Source organism: Carcharhinus amblyrhynchos, chromosome 17 (assembly GCF_965287045.1).
Source record: "Carcharhinus amblyrhynchos chromosome 17, sCarAmb.v2.hapA, whole genome shotgun sequence".
NCBI classification, from domain to species: domain Eukaryota; kingdom Metazoa; phylum Chordata; class Chondrichthyes; order Carcharhiniformes; family Carcharhinidae; genus Carcharhinus; species Carcharhinus amblyrhynchos.
Genome location: NC_137340.1, coordinates 15429339 through 15455770, shown reverse-complemented (window position 1 = coordinate 15455770; position 26432 = coordinate 15429339). Strand labels below are relative to the sequence as shown.

Sequence of the window (26432 nt, the reverse complement as noted above, 5' to 3'; positions counted from 1 at the left end):
ACCTTGGTTGAAAATCTCTGGCCGTTCATGCTCTGCCTCCACTGTCAGAGAGGACGGAGAATTTGGTGCTCAGCCAAATCTCCCTTCACTGCAGTGGATGGGAAAATCCCGCTGACGTGAATGGCTGCAGAATCCACCCTATTTGTTTCCAAGACAGTTTCAATCTTCTCCACCCACACCCTGCCCCCCCCGCACCTCCAACCCTCATAAAGACAAGACCACAATGCAACAAGCCAACAAAGGGAATAGTCACAGCCCCATCACCTGAAATTATCAAAACCCAGCTTTAGGTTATTTCCATTTTCATTATCAGCAGCTCATGTCTGGTTTAGCGAGAGCTTCCCATGCAAATGTTGATGGGATATGGATATTACTCTGTGATGCCAAAACAATGGCACGGTGGTAAGCACTGCTGCCTCACAGCTCCAGGGAACCAGGTTCAATTCCCGGCTTGGGTCATTGTCTGTGTCGAGTTTGCGCATTCTCCCCATGTCTGCGTGGGTTTCCTCCGGGTGCTCCAGTTTCCTCCCACAGACCAAAGATGTGTGGGTTAGGTAGATTGGCCATGCTAAATTGCCACTTAGCGTCAGGGGGACTAGCTAGGGTTAATGCATACAGTTATGAGGATAGGGCCTGGGTGAGATTATGGTTGGTACAGACCCGATGGGCGAATGGCCTCCTTCTGCACTGTAGGATTCTATGAACTGAAGCAGAAATCCTGCACAGCCAGAAAAAAGATAGCCAGAGTTAGTACTGGGGAGATTGGATTTAGGGACATGTTAGTGTCAGAGCTCATGTTCTGTTCAAAGTTACAATTGATTTCGGGGAGCGGCTGCATTTCATTGAAGTGAGGTTGTTATTTTGAGGAGGGGGGTGGTAGTTCTCTACCTTTTTATTATTTCCAGAATTTTTTTTTGCCACCAACGGATTGTGCACATCTTTTATTTTCTGCCATCCTGATTATTTGGGCAATTAGAAATAATTTTGTGTTGTCACCACTTTTTTTTTCCATTTTGGCAGCCTTTTGGTAGTCAAAGATGCAGGATGATAGCAAACATCAAGTCCTCTCTGATTTCCACTGAGTGACTTTCCAGGGGTGGGCAGCATGTCAAATGTGAAACCAAAAGAGAAAATGCTGGAAAATCTCAGCAGGACTGGCAGCATCTGTAAGGAGAGAAAAAAGCTGATGTTTCAAGTCCAGATGACCCTTTGTCAAAGCTGAAAGGCATAAAAAATTGGAGGTATTCATACTGTAGGGTGAGGGGAATGAAAGATGAGCTATAGTCATTCCCTCACTCTACAGTATAAATATCTCCCACTCTCTTTGCCCTTTAGCTTTGACAGAGGGTCATCTGGACTCAACATCAGTTCTTTTCTCTCCTTACAGATGCTGCCAGACCTGCTGAGATTTTCCAATGTTTTCCCTTTTGGTTTCAGGTTCTAGCATCTGCGTAATTTGCTTTTATCCTATGGTAAAAGTGAGCTGGCTCTGAATATCTGATTAAGAAAACGTTGGAAGTTTTTGAAATGTGCTGTTCAAAGTGTGTGTGTGTGGTGGTGGTAATGGTGGTAACAGGACCTGTCAGTCAACCGAACTGGGAAGGACATCAATTCCTGCACTGGTGCGGGACAATGGAGAAATTAGTGAACAGTGGATATGTTTCAGTGCTGCGCTACTCTGTTTGTTATTGAGGCAAACGCACTGTAACACAGATCTGACGAAGGGTCATCCAGACATTGTTTTTGTGACATCATCAGTTTGTTTCAAGGATGAATTGGCTGAGGTCCTTAAGACACTCACTCTTTCGGATTTTTGTGTTCAATGGAGCAAATTAATGGGACCTGTTTTAACTGAATGTTGCCTCTCTCAGCACAACGCTCTCTCAGTATCGCGCTGAAGTGTCAGCCTAGATTCTGAGGCTCTGGCATTGGACTTGAACCCACAACCTTCAGAAGCAAATGTTCTTTAACCTGGCAGTGGGACAACTATGTGAGGAATATGCAAATACCCTAGTTTGAGCCAGCAATTTCCTGGCCCCAAATCTTCAATGTTACAACTCTTTTTTTTTAATATGCATTCAAGCACTGTTGGACTTTAACAATTGCCATTATTGGTATGAGGAAGCAACCTGCTTAAAATAATAGAATCACATGAGGTTCAGAATAACTGGTTACACTGATATTAAAATAGCAGGGTCACTGCCTGTATTAAACCAATGCAAATTTAGACTTTCCTGTATCCTTTCTTGAGAGGAAGTGGGGGTGGGGTTGTTGGGAGCAGAGTGAACAAAATTTAGCTTTTGAATTCTTGAACCTGAAATCATTAAACATTTTACATGTTACTAAAGGTTATTCATTCCAACAGATTCTATAGAACCACAGCAAGGTTACTGTGCAGAAAGAGGCCATTCAGCCCATCATGTCTGCACTGGCTAAAAAAGACAAAAAGGAGCTAACCACTCATTTCAATTCCATTTTCCAGCATCTAATCCATAGCTTGCACAGTAGCACTGTGGTTGGCACTGCTACTTCACAGCTCCAGGAACCAGGGTTCGATTCCTGGCTTGGGTCACTGTCTGTGTGGAGTTTGTACATTCTCCCCGTGTCTGCGTGGGTTTCCGCTGGGTGCTCAGGTTTCCTCCCACAGTCCAAAGATGTGTGGGTTAGGTTGATTGGCCATGCTTAAATTGCCCCTTACTGTCCTGTGATGTGTAAGAGTAGAGGGATTAGTGGGTAAAATATGTAGGGATATGGGTGTAGGGCCTGGGTGGGATTGCGGTCGGTGCAGACTCGATGGGCCGAACGGCCTCTGTCTGTACAGTAGGGTTTCTATGACCTATGATCGTTGCTGGTTCCAGTGCTTGCAATGCAGCTCCAGGCACCTTTTCAAATGAGTTGAGTACTTCAGACTCAACCACCACCCTAGACTGTGAATTCCCAATGCCCACCATCCTCTGAGTGAAAAGGCTTTTCCTCATGTTCCCTCTAATCCTTCTACCAATCACCTTAACTCTCTGTCCCCTGGTAACTGATCCCTCAGCGAGCAGAAAGAGGTCACGTTTACCCTGTCTAGGTAATTTGTACACCTCAATTAGGAAACCCCACAGTCTCTTTTGTCCTCAGGAAAACAACCCTAGCGTTTCCAATCTCTCCTCATTGCTGCAATTTTCAAGCTCTGGCTACATTCTTGTGAGTCTCCTCTGCCCTCTCTCCAGAGCAATTGTGTCCTTCCTGTAATGTGGTGACCAGAACTGTAGACAAAATTCCAGCTGTGCTCTAACTAGTGTTTTGTACAGTTCCATCATTACATCTCTTTTTATGTATTGAACACGTCATCAAATTAAGGAAAACATTCCATATGCTTTCTTGACCGTCTTGTCGTTCATTCTAACAGGTTCAATAGAGCCATAGCAAAGTTACGGAGCAGAAAGAGGCCATTCAGCAGCACGGTGGGAAGTGGTTAGCACTGCTGCTTCACAGCACCCGGGACCCAGGTTGGATTCCGGCCTCAGGTCACTGTCTGTGTGGAGTTTGCACATTTTCCCCATGACTGCGTGGCTTTCCTCTGGGTGCTCCGGTTTCCTCCCACACTCCTAAGATATGTGGGTTAGGTTGATTGGCCATGATAAATTGCCCATTAGTGTCAGGGGGACTAAGAGAGTAAATATGTAGGGTTATGGAGATAGAGCCTGGATGGGATTGTTTTTGGTGCAGACTCAATGGGCTGAATGGCCTCCTTCTACACTGTAATTTCTATAAATCTATAACCTGTCCTACCGTCTTCTTGGACCTGTGGACATACCCTCCAAGGTCTCTGACTTCTTCTGTCCCTCTCGATATCTGCCCATTCATTGAGTATTTCCTCACATTGTTTGTCCTCCTCAAACACATTACTTCACATATTTCCAAATTGAATTCTATTTGCCACTTCTCTGCCCACTCAACTGAACAATTGATATCATTCTGGAGTTGACAGCTGCTCTTTTCACTATCAACTGCATAGCCAATTTTTATGTCATGTGCAAATTCCCCAATCATTCTTCCCACATTTAAGTCTAAATAATGAATATATGCAACAAACAGCAAGGGTCCCAACACTGAGCCCTGTGGAACACCATTGAAAACTGTTCTCCGTTCACAAAAACATCCATTGACCATTAATTACGCTTTGTTTCCTCTCACTGAGCCAATTTTGAATCATCTTCTCCTGTATCCCATGAAATCTCACTTTTCTGACCAGTGTGCCATGTGGGACCTTGTCAGCTGCCTTAGTGAAATCCATGTAGATGAACTCCACTACACTACCCTCATCAATTCTCCTCAAAAAATTTTTTATTAAGTTGGTAAGCCATGATCTTCCCCTAACAGAACCATTCTGACCATCCCCGATCAATCCTTTTCTCAGTGATAGTTTAGCCTGTCGCTCAGAATTGTTTCCAATAATGTGTCCACCACTTAAGTCAGACTGACCAGCCTATAGTTTTCGTTCCTGTCTCTCACATTCTTCTTAAATAATGATACGTTATTCATTCGCAGATCTCCAGACCTCTGGGACTTCATCTGTGAGGATTGGAAAACAATCCTCAGAGTATCTGTTTTTCCTCTCTAGCTTTTTCAACAGTCTGGATAGAATCCATCCAGACCTGGTAATTTATCCACTTTCAAGGATGCCAATCGCTTCAATATTTCCTCTTCAAACTATACTTCTTTTATCTAATATTTTCATACTCTCCCTGTTTAATGTGGAATGCCTGTATCATCCCTGTTCTTAGTGAGGACAGGGAAAAAGTACTCATTGAGAATCCTGGCCACATCTTCTGAATCAGCTCACAAGTTACCATGTACATCTCTGATAGACCCTACCTTTTCCTAGTTATTCCCTTGCTTTTAATATATTGATAAAATATGATGGGATTTTCTTGTATCCTGTCTTTGCTTTCCTAATTTCCACTTTTGCTCCAGCCCTATATTTCCTCAAGGTTTTTGATAGTTTTAAGTCTTTTGTGACTGTCGTAAGCTTTTTTTTCTGCTTTATCTAGGCCTGTGTGCCTCTGGATAACAAGGTAATAGATTAGGCAGTACCAGCCTTTTTCTTTGTGGTATCGTGTCTACACTGTGCCCATAGAATTTTGCCTCTGAATGCCTCCCAGTGCTTTGACACAATATTTTCCTCTTAAGACTGTATCCAGCATACTTAATGGTTGTGTTAAATTTGTTTATGACAGTGACATTTTAATCTCATAATTTACAACCTAATATTGTTCCCCTGGGAGTTGTTTGTATTGTGTTTCTAGTGAGGAATAACAGCATTCCTGTTCTGTGTGCAGCTGCAGAGCTACAGCTGCGGCCCAGTAGGTAGCACTACTGTTTCTGAGTCAGGAGATTGTGGGTTCAAATTCCACCTGAGACCTCAGCACATAACCTGGGCTAGCAGCAGGAAGGGAATGCTGTGGGTGAAACATTAAACTGGATCCCCGACTACCTTTTCAGGTGGACATTAAAAGAACCCATGAAGCTATCTTGAAAAAGGTGAGGCAAATTCTCCTCCAAAGCCTGGGCAATATTTATCCATCAACCAATATTAAAAGCAGATGACCTGATCTCATGGCTGTTTTGGGAACTTGCCCTGTGCAATTTGGCTGCTGCGTTTCCAACATTACAACAGTAACATCAAAAGTACCTCATTGTCTGTAAAACACTTTGGGATGTCCGAAGGTCATGAAAGGCACCAAGTGGGTGGCACAGTGGTTAGCACTGCTGTCTCACAGCACCAGGAACCCGGGTTCAATTCTAGCCTCGGGTCACTTTGTGTGGAGTTTGCACATTCTCCCCTTGTCTGCATGGGTTTCCTCCGGGTACTCCAGTTTCCTCTCACAGTCCAGAGACGTTGGGTTAGGTGGATTGGCCGTGCTAAATTGACCCTTAGTGTGCAAAGATGTGTGGGTTCAGAGAATTACTGGAGTAAATACACGGGGCTATGCAAGATCGGGCCTGGATGGGATGCACTGTTGGAGTGTTGGTGCAGACTCGGTGGGCTGAATGGCCTCTGCAGGGATTCTCTGATATGATTCTAAGTGCATGCTTCTTAGTTGGAGTGAAGTTTTAGAAGCATAACTTCATTCTAACTAAGAAGCACATCAGACTGTCACTTGGGGTTTACACAATAAAACAGAAATTTGTTTGGTCCAACAATTTATCACAAGCAAAAGCTTTAAAAAATGAAGGAATTGGAGGATATGGCTATTGGTATTAAATGATTAAGCATTATTTCATTTTGCACGTAGCTCTGGCCAAATGATCAGGAATCAAGTGCAGCTGGACGCAAATTGAATCCAGACAACTGATAATGAGGCCAGAGTAAAATGTACTTGTCCAAATGCTTGGGAGGTTTTGTTTTTAGTTCTGAAAGTTTTTGGTGTATTTATCATATTACAACCTCCACTGGCTGTCTAACTGACTCTTCTTTCATCACAATCCGAGTGGTCTTCTCTTTTTGCTTCTTACCTTCCTTCTCCCATGCTTTTATTCCTGAAGCACATCAACGAGAGTGAAGAAAACTTCAGAATCAGCTCGGGTTTTGTAAGTTGCCTTTCTGCACTGTCCGCAAACTGGAGAAACCAAACTAACCCATTTGTGTGAAGCTGTGTTTCCAATCTCTTTAACTACCTGCCATAGTGTTTGAATGTGTGTGATGTTTCTATATGTAAACCCACTTGTGACACTAATAAATAAACTTAAAAAAATATAAATTCCCTGGAGAGATTACAGATGAGGTTGACAAGAATATTGCTAGGGCTAGGAAAGTGTAGCGATGAGGAGAGATTGGATAATTTGGGGTTATTTTCCTTGGAACAAAGGAGACTAAGGGGTTGACTTTTAGTGATGTACAAAATGAGGGGAAGAGACAGAGTGCACAGAATAAAATTGTTTCCCTTGGTGGAGAATTCTAGAACCAGTGGACATCAATTCAAAATTAGTGACAGGAGGCATAGAAGAGACACGAGGAAGAACTTTTTTAAGCAAAGGGTGGTGGGTGTCTGGAGTTCACTGCCTGAGTTGGTGGTGAAGGCAGAGATCCTAAACTCTTTTTAAAAGTACCAGGGTCTGCACCTTAAGTGCTGTACACTACAGAACTATGAGCTGGGTGCAGGAAGGTGGGATTAGAAAGGGTTCTTGGATGTCCTTGGGCTGGCATGGACAAGATGGGCCAAATGGCCTCCTTCTGTGCTGTAACTTTTCTATGGTTCTATGACCCTCTCATTATTACTCACTTGAGTATGGGGGTGGACCACTTCGTCCTGCCTCCCAAAATCCTACTCCTGCCAGCTGCCAGATTAGCCATTATCGTGAGATTCAGACTGTGGCCTCACCTACAATGTTGAAGTGAAGCTCAGAAATTTAAATCTTCCTAGCACCAAAACACAAGCTCCCTGATTGCTCTGTGTCCCATTGCAAATTGCCCTGTGTTAAAACCAAGGTTTGAATGCACCTACAACGACATTTCAACGACACTCAATACTGTTGCTTCTATTTAGAAGACCTGTCGAATTGAGAATCGTTGCAGAATACAAGTCAGAGATAGGCAGAATTCACACATTGGAAACATGCCAGTTTTTAATTGAAATTGCTGAAGTGTTAGCAAAGTCAGCAGTGATTAAAAATCCACTCAATCCACTGACAGTAATAATCTTTTAAAATGTCCCTAAACTTGGTGTAACTATTGATCCGGGTGTAAAGTGCCCAGCTGTAATAGAAAATTGCTGAATCCCACCAGAGGATATTCTGACTGACCCGTAGGTTTAGTTTATTTATTAGTGTCACAAGTAGGCTTACATTATCATTGCAATGAAGTTACTGTGAAAATCCCCTAGTCGCCACACTCCGGTGCCTGTTCGGATACACTAACAGAGAATTCAGCACGGCCAATTCACCTAACCAGCACATCTTATAGACTGTGGGAGGAAACCGGAGGAAACGCACGTTGACACGGGGGGACTTCGCACAGACAGTGACCCACACCAAGTATCGAACCCGGGTCCCTGACACTGTGAGGCAGCAATGCTAACCACTGTGCCCTCGTGCCACCCCATATCTGCTCAGTCCCTGAAGGTAACTTTTACCATGCAGGATCTTGGTTGCTGTCGGTCATTTTGAGAGAATTGTTAGGTTCAGTGTGACTTCCTGCCATCACTAGTAATCATGAAACAATAAGTAACAAACAAAGCCAGATTGGGCTTGGGCTCAAGTTAAAAGTTAACATTGCTTCTTTATATTATTGCATTTGTACATTGCATCCATGTATAAAATAATTCCGAAACTCGAACTGCTGCTTAATAAATAATAACCCTGTGTGGCCTTTGTTATCCTCTAAAAGCTGAATATAGAACAACTGCCAGTGCTATATGTTTAAATCCTGTAAGCAGGGCATGGAGTGGTGTTTGTACTGAACATTCACAGCTCATTGGCTCCGTTCCCAGTCACAGGAATTGGTGAGAGTCTTGGTCAAAGCCAGCAAAGGAAAAAAAATCTCACCATGTAACTCTCAATTTCTCTTCTCCTTCGCTGTGTAGGTTCATTGTTGGCGATCTGTCAGACTCAGAAAGCGACTCCTTTGAACAGACCAGCGAGTGGGACCTGAGCGGGGCAGAAGATCAGCAGAAGGCATTCTGTCACGAGACGGAACTTATTCCTTGGTACGTGCTGTCCATCCGAGCTGACATCCATCAGTTTCTCCTACAGGGGGCGACGGTCATCCATTATGACCAGGAGGCTCACCTTTCTGCCCGCTGTTTTCTCAAACTGCAACCTGACAATTGTACTTTAACCTGGTCAAAACCACACACAGCCAGCCCAGCCAGCGCCAAGGTGAAAAGCTTGGCAATGGGAAACAGCGTGGACCTCTGTAACAGCAAATCTCAACTGTATGGGCACATAGCACTAAACGGACTTGTGGAAGGCTACTTGGACATGTCTGCGGTGAAAGCTGTCTACATGGGACACACAGGGATTGACCTGAATACTGTATGCATTCAAAACAAACTGTGCCACATGACGCTGGAGAATAATTGTGTGACGCTACTGTACGGGGTCCAAACAACTGATAATCGATTGCTGCACTTTGTGGCCCCCAAATACACAGCTAAGATGCTGCACGATGGACTACAGGAGTTGATGTCAGCTGTGAGAAAAATGAGGAAGTTTCCGGATCAGAGACTACAGTGGTTGAGGAAACAGTACGTCAGCTTGTATCAGGTAGATGGACAACATGTGTCTTATTTTCATATCAATGCCAAATAAAGTAGACTTAGAAATTCCTGTTGGTGCTTAATGTGGCGTTAGCCTGTTTATTTTAAATAATGGATATCATTTGCTGAATGCTTGTTTATTAATATTGCCAAACTCACTTTGCATTTATGCATAAACATTCTAGATTTTGACATTACAAGTTCAAAGTATATTTTTTTTATCAACAGGTTTGACAGGGAGGATTCAGGAAGAATGTTTCCTCTTCTGAGAGAGACTAGAATGAGGGGAATTGTTTGAGTATGAGGGGTCTCCCATTTAAGATAGAGCTGAGAAGAATTCCCTTCCCTCAGAGGGTTGTGAATCATTGGAACTCTTTCCCAGAGAGCAGTGGAGGCAGGACCATTGAATATTTTTAAGGTGGAGGAAGATAGAATTTTGACTAACAAGGGAGTCAAAGGTTTGGGAGGGTACCAGGCACAGGGTGGAGTTCAGCCTACAATCAGATCAGCCATGATCTTATTGAATAGCAGAGCAGGCTCGAGGGGCTGAATGGCCTACTCCTGCTCCGAGTTAGTATTTTTGTGTGCATGTACATTTACTCATTGTGAGGACACCGGCATCAAGTGTACAAAAAGAAGAAACAAATTCTAATCACCAGACAACAACATTGAACTTGAATTCAATCTTGCACTTAGGCAGATATTAGTGTTACAGACTATTTGAGATAATAGAATTTCAGTAGTGAAGAAGCTGAACAGAATTACATCTGACTCTTCCTAACATCCTTCCCATTCCCTCACTTTGATCGTTCAGAGCCCTTCATATTACAGTGTGAAAAGTCAAAGCTCTGATAAAGAAAAGGGGATTTGGCTATATATAAAACTTACAGAGGACTGGTAACTCTAATTCCACGGGGTCTTGTGGAATGGTGGCAGGGGCTCAATATCCGGTGTGACCGGGGAATCTCAAATCTCACCAGCAAGATCGCGATTGCTGCTTTTCGCTGTCTCCCTTGCCAGCAGGCATGACCCCAATGAAATACATTTCAATATCATTAAACACCCCCCACTCTGCTCCCCCCCTACACCACCCCCCCCGCCCCCCACCACCACCAAGATATTGATCCCTCACCATATTTTCATCCAGACATGAACCTGGCGTGGAGATTCCCCCCGTGGCTATAAAGGTGAGTGTAGAGGGAGAGGGACATGGAAAGGCAGTGCCTTGGCAATGCCCCCAGCACAGGTTGGCACTGATAGGTTGGAACCATGCCGGTATTGACTCCTTGAATTGGTGGGGTGGGGGGGGGGGGCAATGTCAGCGATGTTCAGGGGGGAGTGGAGGATGACAGAATTGACTGTTTGTGGGGTAAGGGGGAGGAAGGAGTCTGATGCTGGTGACGGCTGTTTGGGACAAGGGGTGGAGCGGGTAAAGCCACTGAGACCTTTGTTGGGCAGAGTTTCTCTTTTGCTCTGGTGGGGCACCCTTTGTAAAGGACATCCCACTCTCAAGCAGCTGGACATTGCCTGTTGCCTGCATGTGTAAGCCCTACCCGTCAACATGATGGCGTGAATCACAGCTTTGAGTTTTTTTTGGACAAAGTGTCATAAGATCCGGAAAGAAAAGTGGCCTGTTTCTCTGTTGTTTCAGTCAGACCCTTACACTTGGCCATTCTTTGGTAAGATTCCACCCCCAGTGTTGGACTGTCAGCTCACGGTTGGACTAAATGAGTATAAACCATTACAAACTGAAGTCAGTGGATAAAGAACAGATGTTACTTAGTAATTAACTAAGAGGAGAAAATGAAGGGTTAGGCCAGCAAGGTTACAATTCGGGGAGTTATTGAGTGGGGCAGTCAAAAGACTGATTTTGGTCCCTGTTTTTCTGGTAAATATCCATGACTGATAATAAGCAGTTAAATTCAAAGATGGCCCAAAACGAGGGAAGACCAATAAATTCAGAGGAAATTGCGAAGATATTACAAAGCAATTGCAACAAGCTTTTCACCTGTGTTTATCAGAAGCAAATTAATTTTGTTACAGTCAAAAGACAAATTACTACACAATAGGAGGCAAGTGTACTCAATGGGGAGGTCAGAGGATGCCAAAGGAGAAGTTGAAAAATAATTAGCCATGTAATTAATTGAGTTCAAATCCTCATTAACTGTAGTGTTCTTGTGAGGCCACACTTGGGAGTACCAGTACCAGATAACATTCAGGTTGTCATGGCAGCATCAACGCCCCAGAGGTAGTGCAGACGAGGGAAATGAAACAGCAACCTGATGTTAGAGGGAGAGCTTTGAAAGATTGATGCCGGCTTTTCAAAATGAAACATCATGTAGGAAACCTAACGGAGTTGTTTAAGATGCTAATGCAATAAATAAAGTTTGTGTTAAGTCTACATTGAAAGGACATATGAGGATTTGGAGATTTTTGTTTGCAGTTGTTCCTTCTATTGTAACAGAATTAGAGTTAGAATTTGTTATCAAGGAGAGAATTTTCCCTTTTGAAGAAAGCCATGTGCACATACCAATGTCAGAATTGGTGGTGGTGGTGAATTGAACTCTCCCCATTTTGAACATCTAATCTTGGCATTAACTATGTCCCTTTTGGAAATAAAGCCTCCTCTGCTCTGTCTCAGAAAGGTGCTCAGCGCCAACCTCAATCGGGCAGCAGCAGCACAGCATCAGTGCGATACATTGTCCATTTATTACCACACCAGCCATCCTCTGGTCTTTGAGAATCTCACTTGGTGGCAGCCCTGTGCTGAGGCAGGTTCGTGTTTACACAACGAGATTGTGACAACACAGACAAGCCAGCCATCTCCCTCAAAAAAATGGGCTTTAAAATGCTAATCTCTCACGTGAGAAAAGTCATGAGAGACTTTCATCCCAGCGGTGCAGGTGGGATTTGCACCACGTTGCAAGTGTGCCAGTGACTTAGGGGTGGCACAGTGGCACATTGGTTAGCAGTGCTGCCTCACAGCACAAGGGACCTGGGTTCGATTCCCATCTTGGGTCAGTGCCTGTGTGGAGTCTCTATGTTCTCCCTATGCCAGTGGATTTCCTCCGGGTGCACCGGTTTCCTCCCACAGTCTAAAAAGACATGCTGGTCAGATGCATTGACAATGTTAAATTCTCCCTCAGTGTACCTGAATGGGCGCCAGAGTGTGGCAACTAGGGAATCTTCACAGTAACTTCATTGCGGTATTCATGTAAGCCTACTTGTGGCACTAATAAATAAACTTTAAAATTTAAACAGAATCTCTTAGAATTCACCAGACAGGAGTTTCTGTATTTATAGTTTCAACACGTCAACTCCATCATTTAGTGTGTTTAGGATGAGGACTGCATGTTACAATGACAAAACATCAGCTGAGGATGACTCCAACAGGATAATGCTGTAATCTTTAAAGACTTGGGCAAATATAATACATGCTTAAAAACTCAGCTGCACATGTGACTGAAATGAGCTATTTGGGAGTTTTTTCATTCCAAATCAAGTCATCGGCCAGAATTTCCCAGCTCATCTGCCAGAATTTCCCAGCTCATCCCCCACCCGCCCCATGGGTTTTCCCGAGGCGGAAGTAGAGACCGCCATTGGCTGCTGGTGAGACTTTTCAGTCCCGCTGATGTCAATGGCAATTTGCATGGTTCGTCTGTACTGCTACCAGAAAATCTGCAGTGGAGGTCAACTCCAAGGGCCCGGGAAAATCCTGCCCACTGCTTCAATTTTAGTCTCCTTTTCCAAAGTAAGACTGGAGTCTCCTTTTCCTATATTTATGAAAGAACAGCTGTAATAATCTAAATGTTCGGTCATCCTATCCAATGGCAATTTTTCTGCAAATTAAAAATTCTACTCCACGTCACATGCAATCCACTTAAAAATCTGTAAGGTAGCAGTAGAGAGAAAATTGGTTTCCACTACCTGACTCGTGTTTTGGAAAAACTATGCAGATCAATCTAGACCAAGATATTGGAGTTATAACTGTTTGAAAATTGCAATTCATTTATTTGACTTAAAATGGAATTTTACTTGAAATCAATAAAACTGTCACATCCAGCTGTTTCTCTCACTAGGTAATGATCACCTAAGCAGGAAAGTTAACCTGAATTCAGCAGCGAGATGGAGTTGTTAACAAAGACTCTCTTAGTTAACTGTAGAACTACCAAGTATATGAGCAATGTGAAAATTGAAGATTAAGGGAAAGTTAGATGAGTACGTGAGGAAAAAGATCTTTTAACTGTTGAGCTTTGGGCTTTGCTGGCATTTGTTGCCCTTCCTAATTGCCCTTGAACTGAAAGGCTTACCAGGCCATTTAAGAAGCCGGTTAAGATCATAAGAAAGAGGATCACAATTAAGCCATTTGGCCAGTTGAGTCTGGTTTGCCATTCGATCGTGGCTGATATGTTTGTCAACCCCAGTCTCCCGCCTTTTCTTCATTGATCCGCTTACCCATCAAGAATCTGTTCTAAATACACTCAATGACTTAGCCTCCACAGCCAATGAATTCCACAGATTCACCAGAGTGCCCTGCTGTGGAATCATCTGTCAGCCAGATTAAGGGTGGCAGATTTCCTTTCTGAAAGGACATATGGATTTTTATGATAATTTTATGGTCACCATTACTGAAGTCAGCTTTCAATTCCAGATTAAATTAATTGAATCTTAAGTCCAAAGATGTGCAGATCAGGCTGATTGGCCATGCTAAATTGACCTTAGTGTCAGGAGGATTAACAGGGTAAATATGTGGGGTTACAGGAATAGGACCTGGGTGGGATTGTGGTCAGTGCAGACTTAATGGGCCAAATAGACTCCTCCTGCATTGCAGGGATTCTATGATTCTATCCACCAGCTGCCATGGTGGGATTTAAACCCAAGTACCCAGAACATTAACCTGGGTCTCTGGATTACCAACCCAATGGCATTACCACTACCCCATCACCCTATTCTCTCTCGCTTCAGTGATAAGGTACGAAGAAAGTGGGAGGAGGTTGGAGTATACTCAGCAGCAAGGACCTGTTGTGCCAGATTATAGTCCGGTTCTGCAAATTTCAATGTATTTGTTCCATCCAGGAGGAAGGCAAGTTCGAAGGACCAACACTGGCTCAGGTTATTGAGCTGTTTGGAGGCAGAAGGTGGATCAGCAGGAACACAACCACAGCAACTTTGAACAGAAACATGGAAAAATCCAGCCTGCAGCGTAACAACACACTGGGAATGAGCACAGCCAAAAAGATAAAGAAATCATTAATCAGGGTAAGAGACAGCACTGCCCAAAAGTCAGCATGTTGCTGCTGAAGGGCTGTTCTACTGTAAAACTTGCATTTTGTCTTGTGCAGGGAGAGAGTGGGGACATCACTGACGAGGAGACTTCGGCACGCAAGGCCAGAAGCTACAAGGAGTCTCGAAGCAGGAGTGGTTCCGATCCCGCAGACTTTGATGAACAAGAAGAATCAGGTAACAAATTTCTACCATCAACACTCGTTGCACATTGCATTGAGAAAAACTCACTGCAGGCAGCCATTATTGAATTAATTTTATTTAGACTTCCCCAATAGTGAGGGCAGTATAATAAAACGCTCAGACCATGCAATATACTACACTCCCTCCACACTTTAAAAAAAATAACTTGTACATTAAAATGTAAAATAGTACACACACCTAATTTCCCAAAACACACGCCATTAAATCAAAATCAACAATACCTGAAATTTAACAGGTTGCAGTGCATAGTTGTTTTAAGTGTAATCATAACTGAAACATAGAAAGCTAGATTATTACTTGAATGAGTGTAAATTGGGAGAGGTGGATACTCAACAAGATCTTGGAGTCTCGTGCATCAGTCACTGAAAGTAAGCGCGCAGGTACAGCAGGCGGTAAAGAAAGCAAATGGTATATTGGCCATCATAGTGAGAGGAATTGAGTACAAGGATAGGGATGTTTTGTATAGGGCATTGGTGAGGCCACACCTGAAGTATTGTGTGCAGTTTGGTGTCCTTGTGTGAGGAAGCATGTCCTTGCTGTAGAAAGAGTACAATGAAGATTTACCAGGCTGATCCCTGGGATGGCAGGTCTGTCATCTGAGGAGAGAATAAGTCGGTTAGGATTATATTCACTGGAGTCCAGAACTAAGGGTCATAGTTTGACGTTAAGGGTAAACCTTTTAGAACTGAGGTGAGGAGAAATTTCTTCACCCAGAGGATGGTGAATGTGTGGAATTCACTACCACAGAATGTAGTTGAGGCCAAAATGTTGTGTGATTTCAAGAAGAAATTAGATATAGTTCTTGAGGCTAAAGGGATCAAGGGATATGGGGGGAAGAGGGGATCAGAATATTGAATTCAACGATCAGCCATGATCAAAATGAATGGCGGAGCAGGCTCAAATGGCTGACTCCTGCTTCTAGTTTCTATGTGACTGATGCTATCAGAGTCATTCACATGTTAAAAAATGTTTTAAAGCCATTATGTTATCTTTAAATGCTTTCAATTAACCTATCCAACATCATTGCTCTTCATCTTAACTGCCCCCATTTTTTCTGATCTATTCAGCTCTTTACTTACTGCACCAAACATAGTGCATAAGGCACTGACCTCGCCTTACAACACATCAGCTCTGCATTGTCCTTTATCTTAGCTTCAGTGTTGTGCAGGGTAATTGTATCATTTAGTCCTTTTTGCTCAAAGACCACTTTGTGCTCTCTTATAGAACTTCCATTAAAATCGGACATGCTGTTAACGGCCCCTACTATAAATAACTCAGCCCAGGTTAACCTTATCTTCTTCAGCCAATTCTTCCCCGTCAGGGAGAAGTGGTTCCCTCCACTACCAATAGCAATTCATATTCAACTATAATGCAAACCTAACCTAACTCTAGAACACTTTTATTGGAATAACCATTTAGTTTCATGCTAGTTTTGTGTAAGGGAATATGACTTAGGGACTTCCGGTACTCACCTTCCAAGTTGACAGACGTGGCCGTAACTGTATCAATGATGAAAATAATTTGTGAATCGCCGACGCATGTCTACTGTTGGTGTTGGGTTATACGTTCAGCCGTTTCACTCTCATCTTCCCAGTGCTGCCTTTCGTGTTCCCTGTCTGAGTACAACTCTTGATCATCCTGCTCGATAACATCAACTTCTGTTTCCCTACCTACCATATGTGCTTTTGAGGATTACCGAACTCCTGAACAACCTTTGGATCTACCGTGACCTTGATCTGATGCCTGGCTGTGACCTGCAGCTTTACCATGACCTTGAGTATTACTGTTTCCTCTGCTCCTTGCATGCTCTCTGGATATGACTGCCTTTACCCCAGGCATAGCACATTGACTAGAAATGGAAGCCTTTAAATAGATGGTGGCTAACACGGCAACAATAATCTAAATTTCTGCTTTGGAGATTGAGGTTAGCTGCTGCGGCCTGAATCTCACTGAAATCCAGTGGGCCTCTCCTGCTGGCTTAGGAAAGGAACTCCTTTTCAATTTGCAATGATCTCTTTCTGCCATTTTCAAGTCTGTGGCAATATTTCAGGCCCCCTTCCACATCAGCTTGTTGCCTTTTATGACAAGCTTGATCTAGATTTTATTGTTGTTAAGGCCTCCTGCAAATATCTCTCTGGAGTTGAATTCTAAGTTTGCGTCATAACTAGTGATGAGAGTTTCTTTCATTTGAGAATGAAAATCTGCAACAATCTCACTTGCCAACTGCTTTCTTTCAATATAACCGTAACTCAGTGCATTTTCATTCTTGGCCGTACCATAATGAGTCCAGAATCTCAGAATAGTCCATAGTACTGTGCTCTTGTGGGCAAAACTTTTTAGGCACCAGTTCAAAAGCATCTAGTTTCCTCATGGTGAGAAAATATTCATTTTATCCTCATCTCCTTTTTCATTTGATTCCAGAAAACTGCGCAATGTTCGTATTTAGGCCAAACCACTTTGTTAGGGTTGAACTTCCCCATTGTCCCCAGAAATGCCTCCAGTGCCATTTTTCAATCACATACTATGTTGACTCACTGAACACCAGATGCACACAGAGCAAACTTATCAAAATCGACTTTAGGAGTTTTAAAAAGTGTGACACAATGTTCTTCAATTCTCAGTTTCTCAAACGAAACGTTTAAAAAAAAATTCTATCCTATCCTAGCTGCCATCTTTCTGTAGTGTATTACATTGAGAAAAACTCACCATGTGGATTCACAGCAGGCTGCCATCATTGATCTAAACAGAAAATGCTGGAAAATCTCAGCAGGTCTGACAACGTCTGTGGAGAGCGATTGGAGCCAACGTTTTGAGTCTGGATGTCCCTCTGAAATGAAGCATCATCCTGACTCGAAACATTGGCTCTATTCCCTCTCCACAGATGCTGTCAGACCCGCTGAGATTTTCCAGCATTTTCTGTTTCTGTTCCAGATTCCAGCATCCGCGGTATTTTGCCTTTACCTTTACATTGTTGACCTAACTTTATTTACACCACCCTAACTAGAGAGGGCAGTGCAGAGGGCACTTTAACAAAATGCTTAGTCCACAGGGTTTATGAACCAGCTCACATTTAGCATAATTTTTTTAAAAATCAGGGAGAAAGCTGAACTTAATATTTTTAAAAAACTGAATATTAAACGGCTGTGCCTCTAATTGAAAGATGTAAATATTAATCTTTAATTCAGTAGAAGTGTTGCCATTGTCTGGTTGTGTACTGTGATTGGCTGATTAAGTTGGGGGCTGTGATTGGCTAATTAGTTCTGTCAGGCTGTCTTTGATTGGCTGGCTGTGGCAGGCGGCTGTGATTGGCTGGCTGTGGCAGGTGGCTGTGATTGGCTGGCTGTGATTGGCTGGCTGTGGCAGGTGGCTGTGATTGGCTGGCTGTGGCAGGTGGCTGTGATTGGCTGGCTGTGGCAGGTGGCTGTGATTTTGTTGGCTGTGGCAAGGTGTTTCTGGTTACCTGTTTGAGGCCTTGATGCACTTTTACTCTGTACAGCAGTATAATTCTCTGGGTAGCTGCTATCCCAGTGTGTGTAAGTTCAAAACAATGATTGCATTTATATTGTGCTTTGCACAAACACCAGCCACCACTTTGCAGCTGATGAAGCGCTTTTTGAAATGTAGCCACTGTTGTAATGTAGGAAACACAGCAGCCAATTTGTACACAGCAAGCTCCCACAGACAGCAACGTGACGATGACCAATCTGCTTTAGGGTTGTTAATTCAGCCAGAACATCAGGAATAACTCCCCTGTTTCTCTTTAAGCGGGACTTCAACTCCCTGCAGTGGGGTCAGTATAAGACAACAGTGCTGGAAAATGGGTTAGAATTGATAAAGGCTTGATGGCTGGTGCAGACACAATGGGCTGAAGAGCCTCATTCTGTGCTGTAAGACTCTATGACATTAGTCAACAGTGAGTACAGTGAAAGGATTCAGTGTAGAAATGCAATGTTACATTTTGATAACAAATCGCACCATTTGTTTGCAGTGTTAAATTGATATTCTTAAAGCAAAGTTTTTCCCTTTTTTGGTTTAACAAAAGTATTAAGTCATGTTGCTTCGGAGAATGAACAAAGGTGATTAGATTTTTCAAAATGCATTGCATTTTGTGAATTTTAACACCAGAATTTAACAAAGCAAAAAAAAAAGCATAATGGTTAGCACTGCTGCCTCACAGTGCCCAGGTTCACTTCTGGCCTTAGGTCATTGTCTGTGTGGAGTTTGCACACGCTTTTCCCGTATCTGTGTGGGTTTTCTCCAGATTCCTCCCACAGTCCAAAGATATTGTCTGTGTGGAGTTTGCACATTCTCCTTGTGTCTGCGTGGGTTTCTTCCGGGTACTCCGGTTTCCTCCCACAGTCCAAAGATGTGCGGGTTAGGTTGATTGACCATGCTAAGAAATTGCCCCTTAGTGTCCAGATAAGCATTGGTTAGAGGGATTAGTGGGTATAATATGTAGGGATATGGGGGTAGGGCCTGGGTGGGATTGTGTTTGGTGCAGACTCGATGGGCCAAAGGGCCTCTTTCTGCACTGTAGGATTCTATGGTTCTATTGTTCTATATGCCGGTTAGGTTGATTGGCCGTGCTAAATTGTCCCTAGTATCAGGAGGATTAGCAGGATAAATATGGGTTATGAGAATAGGGCCGGGGTGGGATTGTTGTCAGTGCAGACTCAGTGGGCTGAATGACTTTCTTCTGCACTGTGAGGATTGTATGATTTTATGATTCTAAAACAATGTATTAAGTGTTATTTATTTCACTTATTTGACATATTTGTTCCTTCATTGCCCTTTTTCAGATGTGAGCATCACAATGGGTTCTCCAGGCTCCTGTACGCTCCCCACAAGAGCTCGTTCTCTTACTACCCCATGTTCCACTACATTAGGCCCTCCGACATCTACTCCAGTGAGGCCTGCCTCCTCTCCAGTCCTGTCAACTGTTAGCAAGACCAAACCTGGGTAAGAGGAAAAGAAATGATCACTTAACGTTCACTCACATTTTTCTATTAATACAATGATTATTCTCAGAAGATTAAATGTTCGTGTGTAAAAACAATTTGTAAAACTGAGGAGAAAGCCAATGCTGCAAAGTCATTGTTTATTTTCTAATGTTTATTCACTGGCTATTTAGGGGCTAACATTAGGAGGAGAGACTTGAGGAGGAAAGACCTGGGCAGCATGGTGGGACAGTGGTTACATAGAATCATAGGAGAGAGAAGCAGGAGGAGGCCATTTGGCCCATCCAGCCTGCTCCACCATTCATTGCGACCATGGCTGATCATCCAACTTAATAGCCTATCCTGTTTTCTCCCCATAACCTTTAATCCCATTTGCCCTAAGTGCTATATCTAGCTACCTCTTGAATATATGCAATGTTTTGGCATCAATTATTTCCTGTGATAATGAATTCCATAGGCTCTTTGAGTGAAGAAATGTCTCCTCACCTCCGTCTTAAAAGATCTACCCCGAATGTGTAACCCCTGGTTCTGGACTTCCCCACATCGGGAATATCATCCCTGTATTTACCCTGTCAAGTCCTGTTAGAGTTTTATAAGTCTCTATGAGATTCCCCCTCGTTCGTCTGAACTCCAGCAAAAACAATCTTAACCTCGTCAATCTCTCCTCATACATCAGTCCTGCCATCCCTGGAATCAGCCTGGTAAACCTTTGCTGCATTCCCTCAAGAGCAAAAAGATTCTTCTTCAGAAAAGGAGACTAACACTCCACACAACATTCTAGGTGTAACCTCACCAAGGTCCTGCATAATTGCAACAGCACAAGGTTAGCGCTGCTGCCTCACAGCGCCAGAGACCCGAGTTCAATTCCAGCTTTGGGTGACTGTCTGTATGGAGTTTGCAAGTTCACTCTGTGCCTGCGTGGGTTTCCTCCGGGTGCTCCAGCTTCCTCCCATGCTCCAAAGATGCGCAGTTTAGATGGATTGGCCTTGATAAATTGCCCCTTCGTGCCTCAGGATGTATAGGTTAGATGGATTAGCCATGGGAAATGTGTGGGATTATAGGGATAGGGTGGGGTAGAGTGCGCTGTCAGAGTTGGTGAAGACTTAATGGGCAGAATAGCCTCTTCTGTACTGCAGGGATTCTATATTAAGGGTGCGTACATGTGGGCAGCTAAGGGAAGATTTAAACTGAGGGAATCATAAAATGTTTTGAAAGGGTGAATAATAATCACTGTCTCCTTTGAATAAAGTGTCAGTGATGGAGGATCAGTCGTGTAAGTTACAAAGAGCTGTATGAAGTTGGGAGAAGTTGCTTTATGCTGAGAATTATTGAAGAATATCTTTTATTGCCAGAGACAATTGTCCACTGGCATGAACTTCTTTTTAATGGGGATGTAGATAAACTTTTGAAGCCAAATATAATACAAAATTGCAGTGGGAGGACCTTATCAAGACATTATGAGCCTAATAGATGCCTTCTGTGGTGTAATTTCTATCGTTAAATGATTATAGGGTCTGCCAATAGATAAAGGATTCCATGAGTTGTGCATCAGGCGTAAACGGAACTCAAAATCATCTGTATTTAATTTTGTAAAATTCACAGTACTTCAATATATCTGAGAAATAGCAGTTATTTGGCACGTGGGAACATGGTTCTGAATGTATCCAGTGTAGTTAAGTTCTATTATGACGTCTTGCTTATTAGGACTATATCTCAGGTCACCATGAACATCTTTGCCAAGCTAATCGTTTCTTGTATTCAAGGAGTGGCTGGTTATAATACTTGGGGCGAATGGGATCAAAGGTTATGGGGAAAAAGCAGGATTAGGCTATTGATTTGGATGATCAGCCATGGTGAATGGTGGAGCAGGCTTGAAGGGCCAAATGGCTTTCTCCTGCTCCTATCTTCTATGTTTCTTTGAAATAGTTGAAAAATTGCAGCCGAACCTTTATTAGTCATCAAAATTTAGACAGTCCCCACCTCCCCCCCATATGACATGGGGAGCTAATACGTCAGTAATATTCCCACAGGAACAGAGATCTATCTGATTGAATTCTATTTCAAATCTTACTTCAGCTCCAGAATAATGCAACAAAATCTCATTTTTTTCCCCAAAATAAGCAAAATATTGCAGGTACTTTAAAAGCAGATAATGCTGCAAATATACTCAGCAGATCAGACAACCTCTGTGGAGAGAGAGAGAGAGAGAGAAACAAAGTTCATGGGTGGAATTTCACCAAAATGTTTCAGAGTGTCATGGTCTGACTGAAAACTCTCCAGAAACTGCCAAGTTTTCAGACCAGAGTTTCTGGCTTTTAGACAGAAAATCTGGGCTTGTGATTTGTGCTGTCACTGTGGTGGGGCGGGGCCTGATAGAGCCAGCAAGGGATTGGGGTGCCATCGCTAAAGGGTGCCCCAATCATTGCTAAAAATAGATTCCCCCCTCCCCATCCCCCTAGGAAATGGAGGATCCCCCTATAAACATTGGGGTGACCATCACCATAGCACTATCAGGGGCAGTCATTCCCATCACAGGTGTCAGCCCTACACCCCATCTCACCACCCCGCAGCCCCCCCCCCCCCCCCACCCCCATGTGGCTCTCCAGAGGGCCCACCGCTGACACTGTCCCATGGCACAGGTTGGCCCTGCCCCATTGCGCAGGATGGCACGGATGTACCATGTGGCTGGGAAGCCCTTTAATTATAGTTAAATGTCATTAAATTTATTGAAATTAGGCTCCCAACTCATTGGGCAGGATTTCCCAGCCACACTTGCCTCAACACCAGAAAATCCCAGCCGAGGCCATTGGACCTTTGCGCGGTCTGCCCCCACCGGCTATGATTCCCGTGGTGGGCAGGACGGGAACATTCCGGCCATTATGTCACTGGTGAGGGACAAGGAAAATCAGGAAATGAGATCTTGCTGGCAAGGATCTTGTTTCCCGACTCTAGTGGGATTTTGGGCCCATGTTGTGTTTGTGCTGATGGCGAACAAGGGTTCGGTTCTAAAACACCCCCCAAATATTTCAGTTTGATCTTTCATCAGAATTGGAGAAAATTGAAAAGATGAGAGGTTTTGAGCAAGTACAGATCATTCCTTTTGTCATTTAGTCTCGCCTGGTTTCTGTCCTATCACAGGCTTTTCCCTTTGTCATTTGCTCCCTTTCCCTGCCTCCCAATACAGCACTGCCTTGAAAGATGAGCAAGCCTCATAGTGTCCTTCACATGGAAGGCCCTCTCTATAGGCACCCTCAATGGGGTAGAAGGTAGATTTCAGTAAAGCATTGGAGCAAACACTCAGGAAAAAGCACCGTCCTGCGATAAATGAAGGTCCGACAACAGCGCAGCCTCTGCTTGTCGATGGTTCCACATCTCTGGAATAAATGAGGAATGATTGACTGCAGTTCTGGATTCCTTGTGCAGTGCCACCTTGCAGGCTCCCTCCGAACCCTGGTCGCTCGGGCTCACTGGCTGCCGCGTGCTGAAATAGATTTTGAGGCCAGGATTATTGGTCAAGATGGAAAATGTCCATTAACTTTCAGTGGGAATCTCCAGCCCCGTCCGTCAGCGTGGGACTGGACCGTCTTGATCTAAATTTCTTCATGCCTTCCCATTATTGCCAATCATCGCACACAGTGGGAAAATTCTACTCATGTAAACCCACCCACTGGATGCGGTGGGAAATGTATCGTAACAGGACAATAACAAACAGGCCTGGGACACAGGCTATTCAAATCCTGTCGTTTAACAAATGACCTTGTTGAATTTGGCTCCAGAGTTTTAACATTGAACTTTATCAAGTTCCATTCAAGTAAACAACATCTTTAAGTGTTACCAGCTGCAAATGAGTTTACAGCAATGAATTCATTGAGATCCTACTCAACATGGCATTGTAACACTTAACTGATGACACACTTTACACTAATAACAGACACTGTGGTTGACAGGCTGCCCCAAGTCCAAGATAATAGGAATGTTATTCTGAGACCATCACTATCCATTTCCTGTTGTCCAAGTTATTTTATGTTTGTTGTCTAATGCTGTTTGTTTGGACCTGCTGTAGCACAAGAGGGAGCAATAGTTGGCATGGACGTGTAAAAGGAGGACTGAAAGGATTCCAGGACTTCATGGTCTCTGATAGCAACATGAGCTTCATTGAATTTGTTGAGCTTTTCAAATCATTCAGGTAAATATGATCACACTGTAAGACTGAAATAAGGCAACACTAATTGTAATCCAGTCTATTAAAGCCTTGTTGTTTAATACATCTGCCTTGTTGGAGGCAGGAGAAAACTATAATGGGGAACTGGCACAGTGGTTAGCACTGCTGCCTCACAGCATGAGGGACGAGGGTTTGTTTCTGGCCTCAGGTCACTGTCTGTGTGGAGTTTGCATGTTCTCCCTGTGTCTGCATGGGTTTCCTTCAAATGCTCTGGTTTCCTCCCACTGTCCAAAGATATGTAGGTTAAGTGGATTGGTCAATATTAAATGCGCAGGGTAAGGTATGGGGACTGAGTGGGATGCCCCTTCAGAGAGTCAGTGCAGACTCAATGGGCTGAATAACCTCCTTCTGCACTGTAAGGATTCTGTGGATTTCTATTAAAGTGTTTAATGCTGGAAAGCAAACACTGAAACTGGGCTGAAAACCCCCACTATTTTGAAAAAATGTTCTCACCTGTGTGGATTGTTAATTCATGCTTAGCATGTATGAATGGAGAGTAGGACACTCACTGTTTATTGTTGTCGAATTAGTGTACGAAGTCGGAAGGACTTGAAGGATCTTTTTGACATTTACTCTGTATCGTGTAACCGTTCTGGCTCGGAATCCACCCCACTGTACACAAACCTAACGATTGATGACAAGATCAGCGGGCTACAGCCTGACCTAGGTCAGTGACCTCCTGTAATGTTACTGTGATCATTTACTTGGTGCATTTACACAGCAGATTGGAGTTTATAATGTTAAAGAAACACAGCCTTGTAGAAATGTACTGAGTATTTGTTTAGCAAGACAGTAAACAATGAGTTAAATTCCACACTGGTGCATCATATGTATTGGATGGTCTTCCAGTTCTTAATTACCAAACACTAAAGGGATGTTCTGGAAATTAGAACCCAGCTATAATGTTGTCATTGTGACTCACAAAAAAAAGTGGTTTCACTGGTTACCAGACCGAGTTTCTGGGAAAATGGCCTGACTGTTATATCGTTTTTTAGTGAATAAGTTAATCACCCCTCCTAGCACTGTGGTTAAACACAGAAAGAAGTCTCACAACACCAGGTTAAAGTCCAACAGATTTATTTGGTAGCACAAGCCACTAGCTTTCAGAGTGCTGCTCCTTCGTCAGGTAAGCGGGAGTTCTGTTCACAAACAGGATCTATAAAGACACAAACTCAATTTACAAAATAATGGTTGGAATTACCTGATGAAGAAGTAGTGCTCTGAAAGTTAATGTGCCACCAAATAAACTTGTTGGACTTTAACCTGGCATTGTGAGACTTCTTACTTTGCTTACCCCAGTCCAAAGCCAGCATCTCCACACTGTAGTTAAATGCAGCCCACAATGGGTGGCACAGTGGTTAGCCCTGCTCCCTCTTAGAGCCCAGGATATGGGTTCGATTCCTGGCTTGGGTCACTATGCAGCATCCGCACGTTCTCCCTGTGTCTGCGTGGGTTTCCTCTGGATGCTCTGGTTTCCTCTCGGTCTGAAGGAAGTGCTGGCTAGGTGCATTGGCCATGCAGGATTCTCCATCAGTGTACACAAAAGGTGCCTGATTGTGGCGACTAGGGGATTTTCACAGTAACCTTCATTGCAGTGTGACAATAATAAATAAGCTAAACAAAACAAAACAATGTGCTCGTGAATCTCAAGGATCTGAGTTCCGGGTCAGAATTTTATAGCCCTTTTGGAGTGGAGGCAGGGTCGGAAAATGCAGTGAGCCATTCAATTCTTTGGTTGGACCGGAAGCTTCTGTTGGCAGGAGTGACTGTAAAATCCACCTCCTGGTTGGCTATTTTCATTGGTGTGTGCCTGAAGGGGTGGAGCTGGGAGCAGCAGTTGACATCACTGGACAGGGGAGAGGGAGTTTTGTATCCAATTCTTTCCTCATGACCTTGTATCTCTTTCCTTTTCCAAATGTTTATGGATTTTCTGCTTCCACCATCATTCCTTACTGGATATTTCATTTTCCAGCATTCCTCTACAGAAAAGTGTTCTTCTACCATGCCCCTCTATTAATTCATGGCAACAATATGTAGATTGAATGAGGAGGAGCAGGAGGGTTAGACACGCAGAGAAGAGTAGCAGGGCCAACACATACACAATGGCAGAGAGATATATAGAGAAAGAAGGAACAGGAGAGACAGTTACACAGAGAGGAGATGGCACGGGTGCAAAGAAGACTCAATAATTAGAAACCATTAAGTATTGAACCACTGGCGGCCAGGTGGTGTAATGGATGGTGTTCCTGCCTCTAAGCCAGAAGCTCAAGGCTTGAGTCCTGCCCCAGGACACGATGGCCAAGGAAGGTGCATAACGCAGTCAAACAGCTTGATTATCAACCTGCAAAGCACTTCCAACAGGCCAATGCCTGCCAGTAAGGACAGGCGAGACTCCTGGTTAGCCATGCTTGATGCAGATTGGTGCCACTAAAGCTATAAGCTCCTGGCGACAGACTAACAATCCGTTCTGAGAATTACTAGTTATGGAAACAGACAGAAGTCTGCCTTAGTGCCACCACT

The 26432-nt window shown here is 43.6% G+C and overlaps 1 protein-coding gene across 4 annotated transcripts in view; it reads left to right on the top strand.

Annotated features, from left to right (window-relative positions):
- The window catches only part of plce1 (phospholipase C, epsilon 1), a 325759-nt gene that overhangs the window by 227224 nt on the left and 72103 nt on the right, over positions 1-26432 (top strand). For 2 of the 4 annotated variants that reach the window (XM_080205533.1, XM_080205531.1), the window contains exons 7-13: positions 6535-6579; positions 8571-9252; positions 14322-14504; positions 14588-14705; positions 19532-19691; positions 23754-23876; positions 24443-24579. In XM_080205533.1, the coding sequence (XP_080061659.1) occupies positions 6535-6579; positions 8571-9252; positions 14322-14504; positions 14588-14705; positions 19532-19691; positions 23754-23876; positions 24443-24579 (1448 nt within the window). The remainder of the gene's footprint in view (positions 1-6534; positions 6580-8570; positions 9253-14321; positions 14505-14587; positions 14706-19531; positions 19692-23753; positions 23877-24442; positions 24580-26432) is intronic. The other 2 variants (XM_080205534.1, XM_080205532.1) reach the window with 1 other exon arrangement.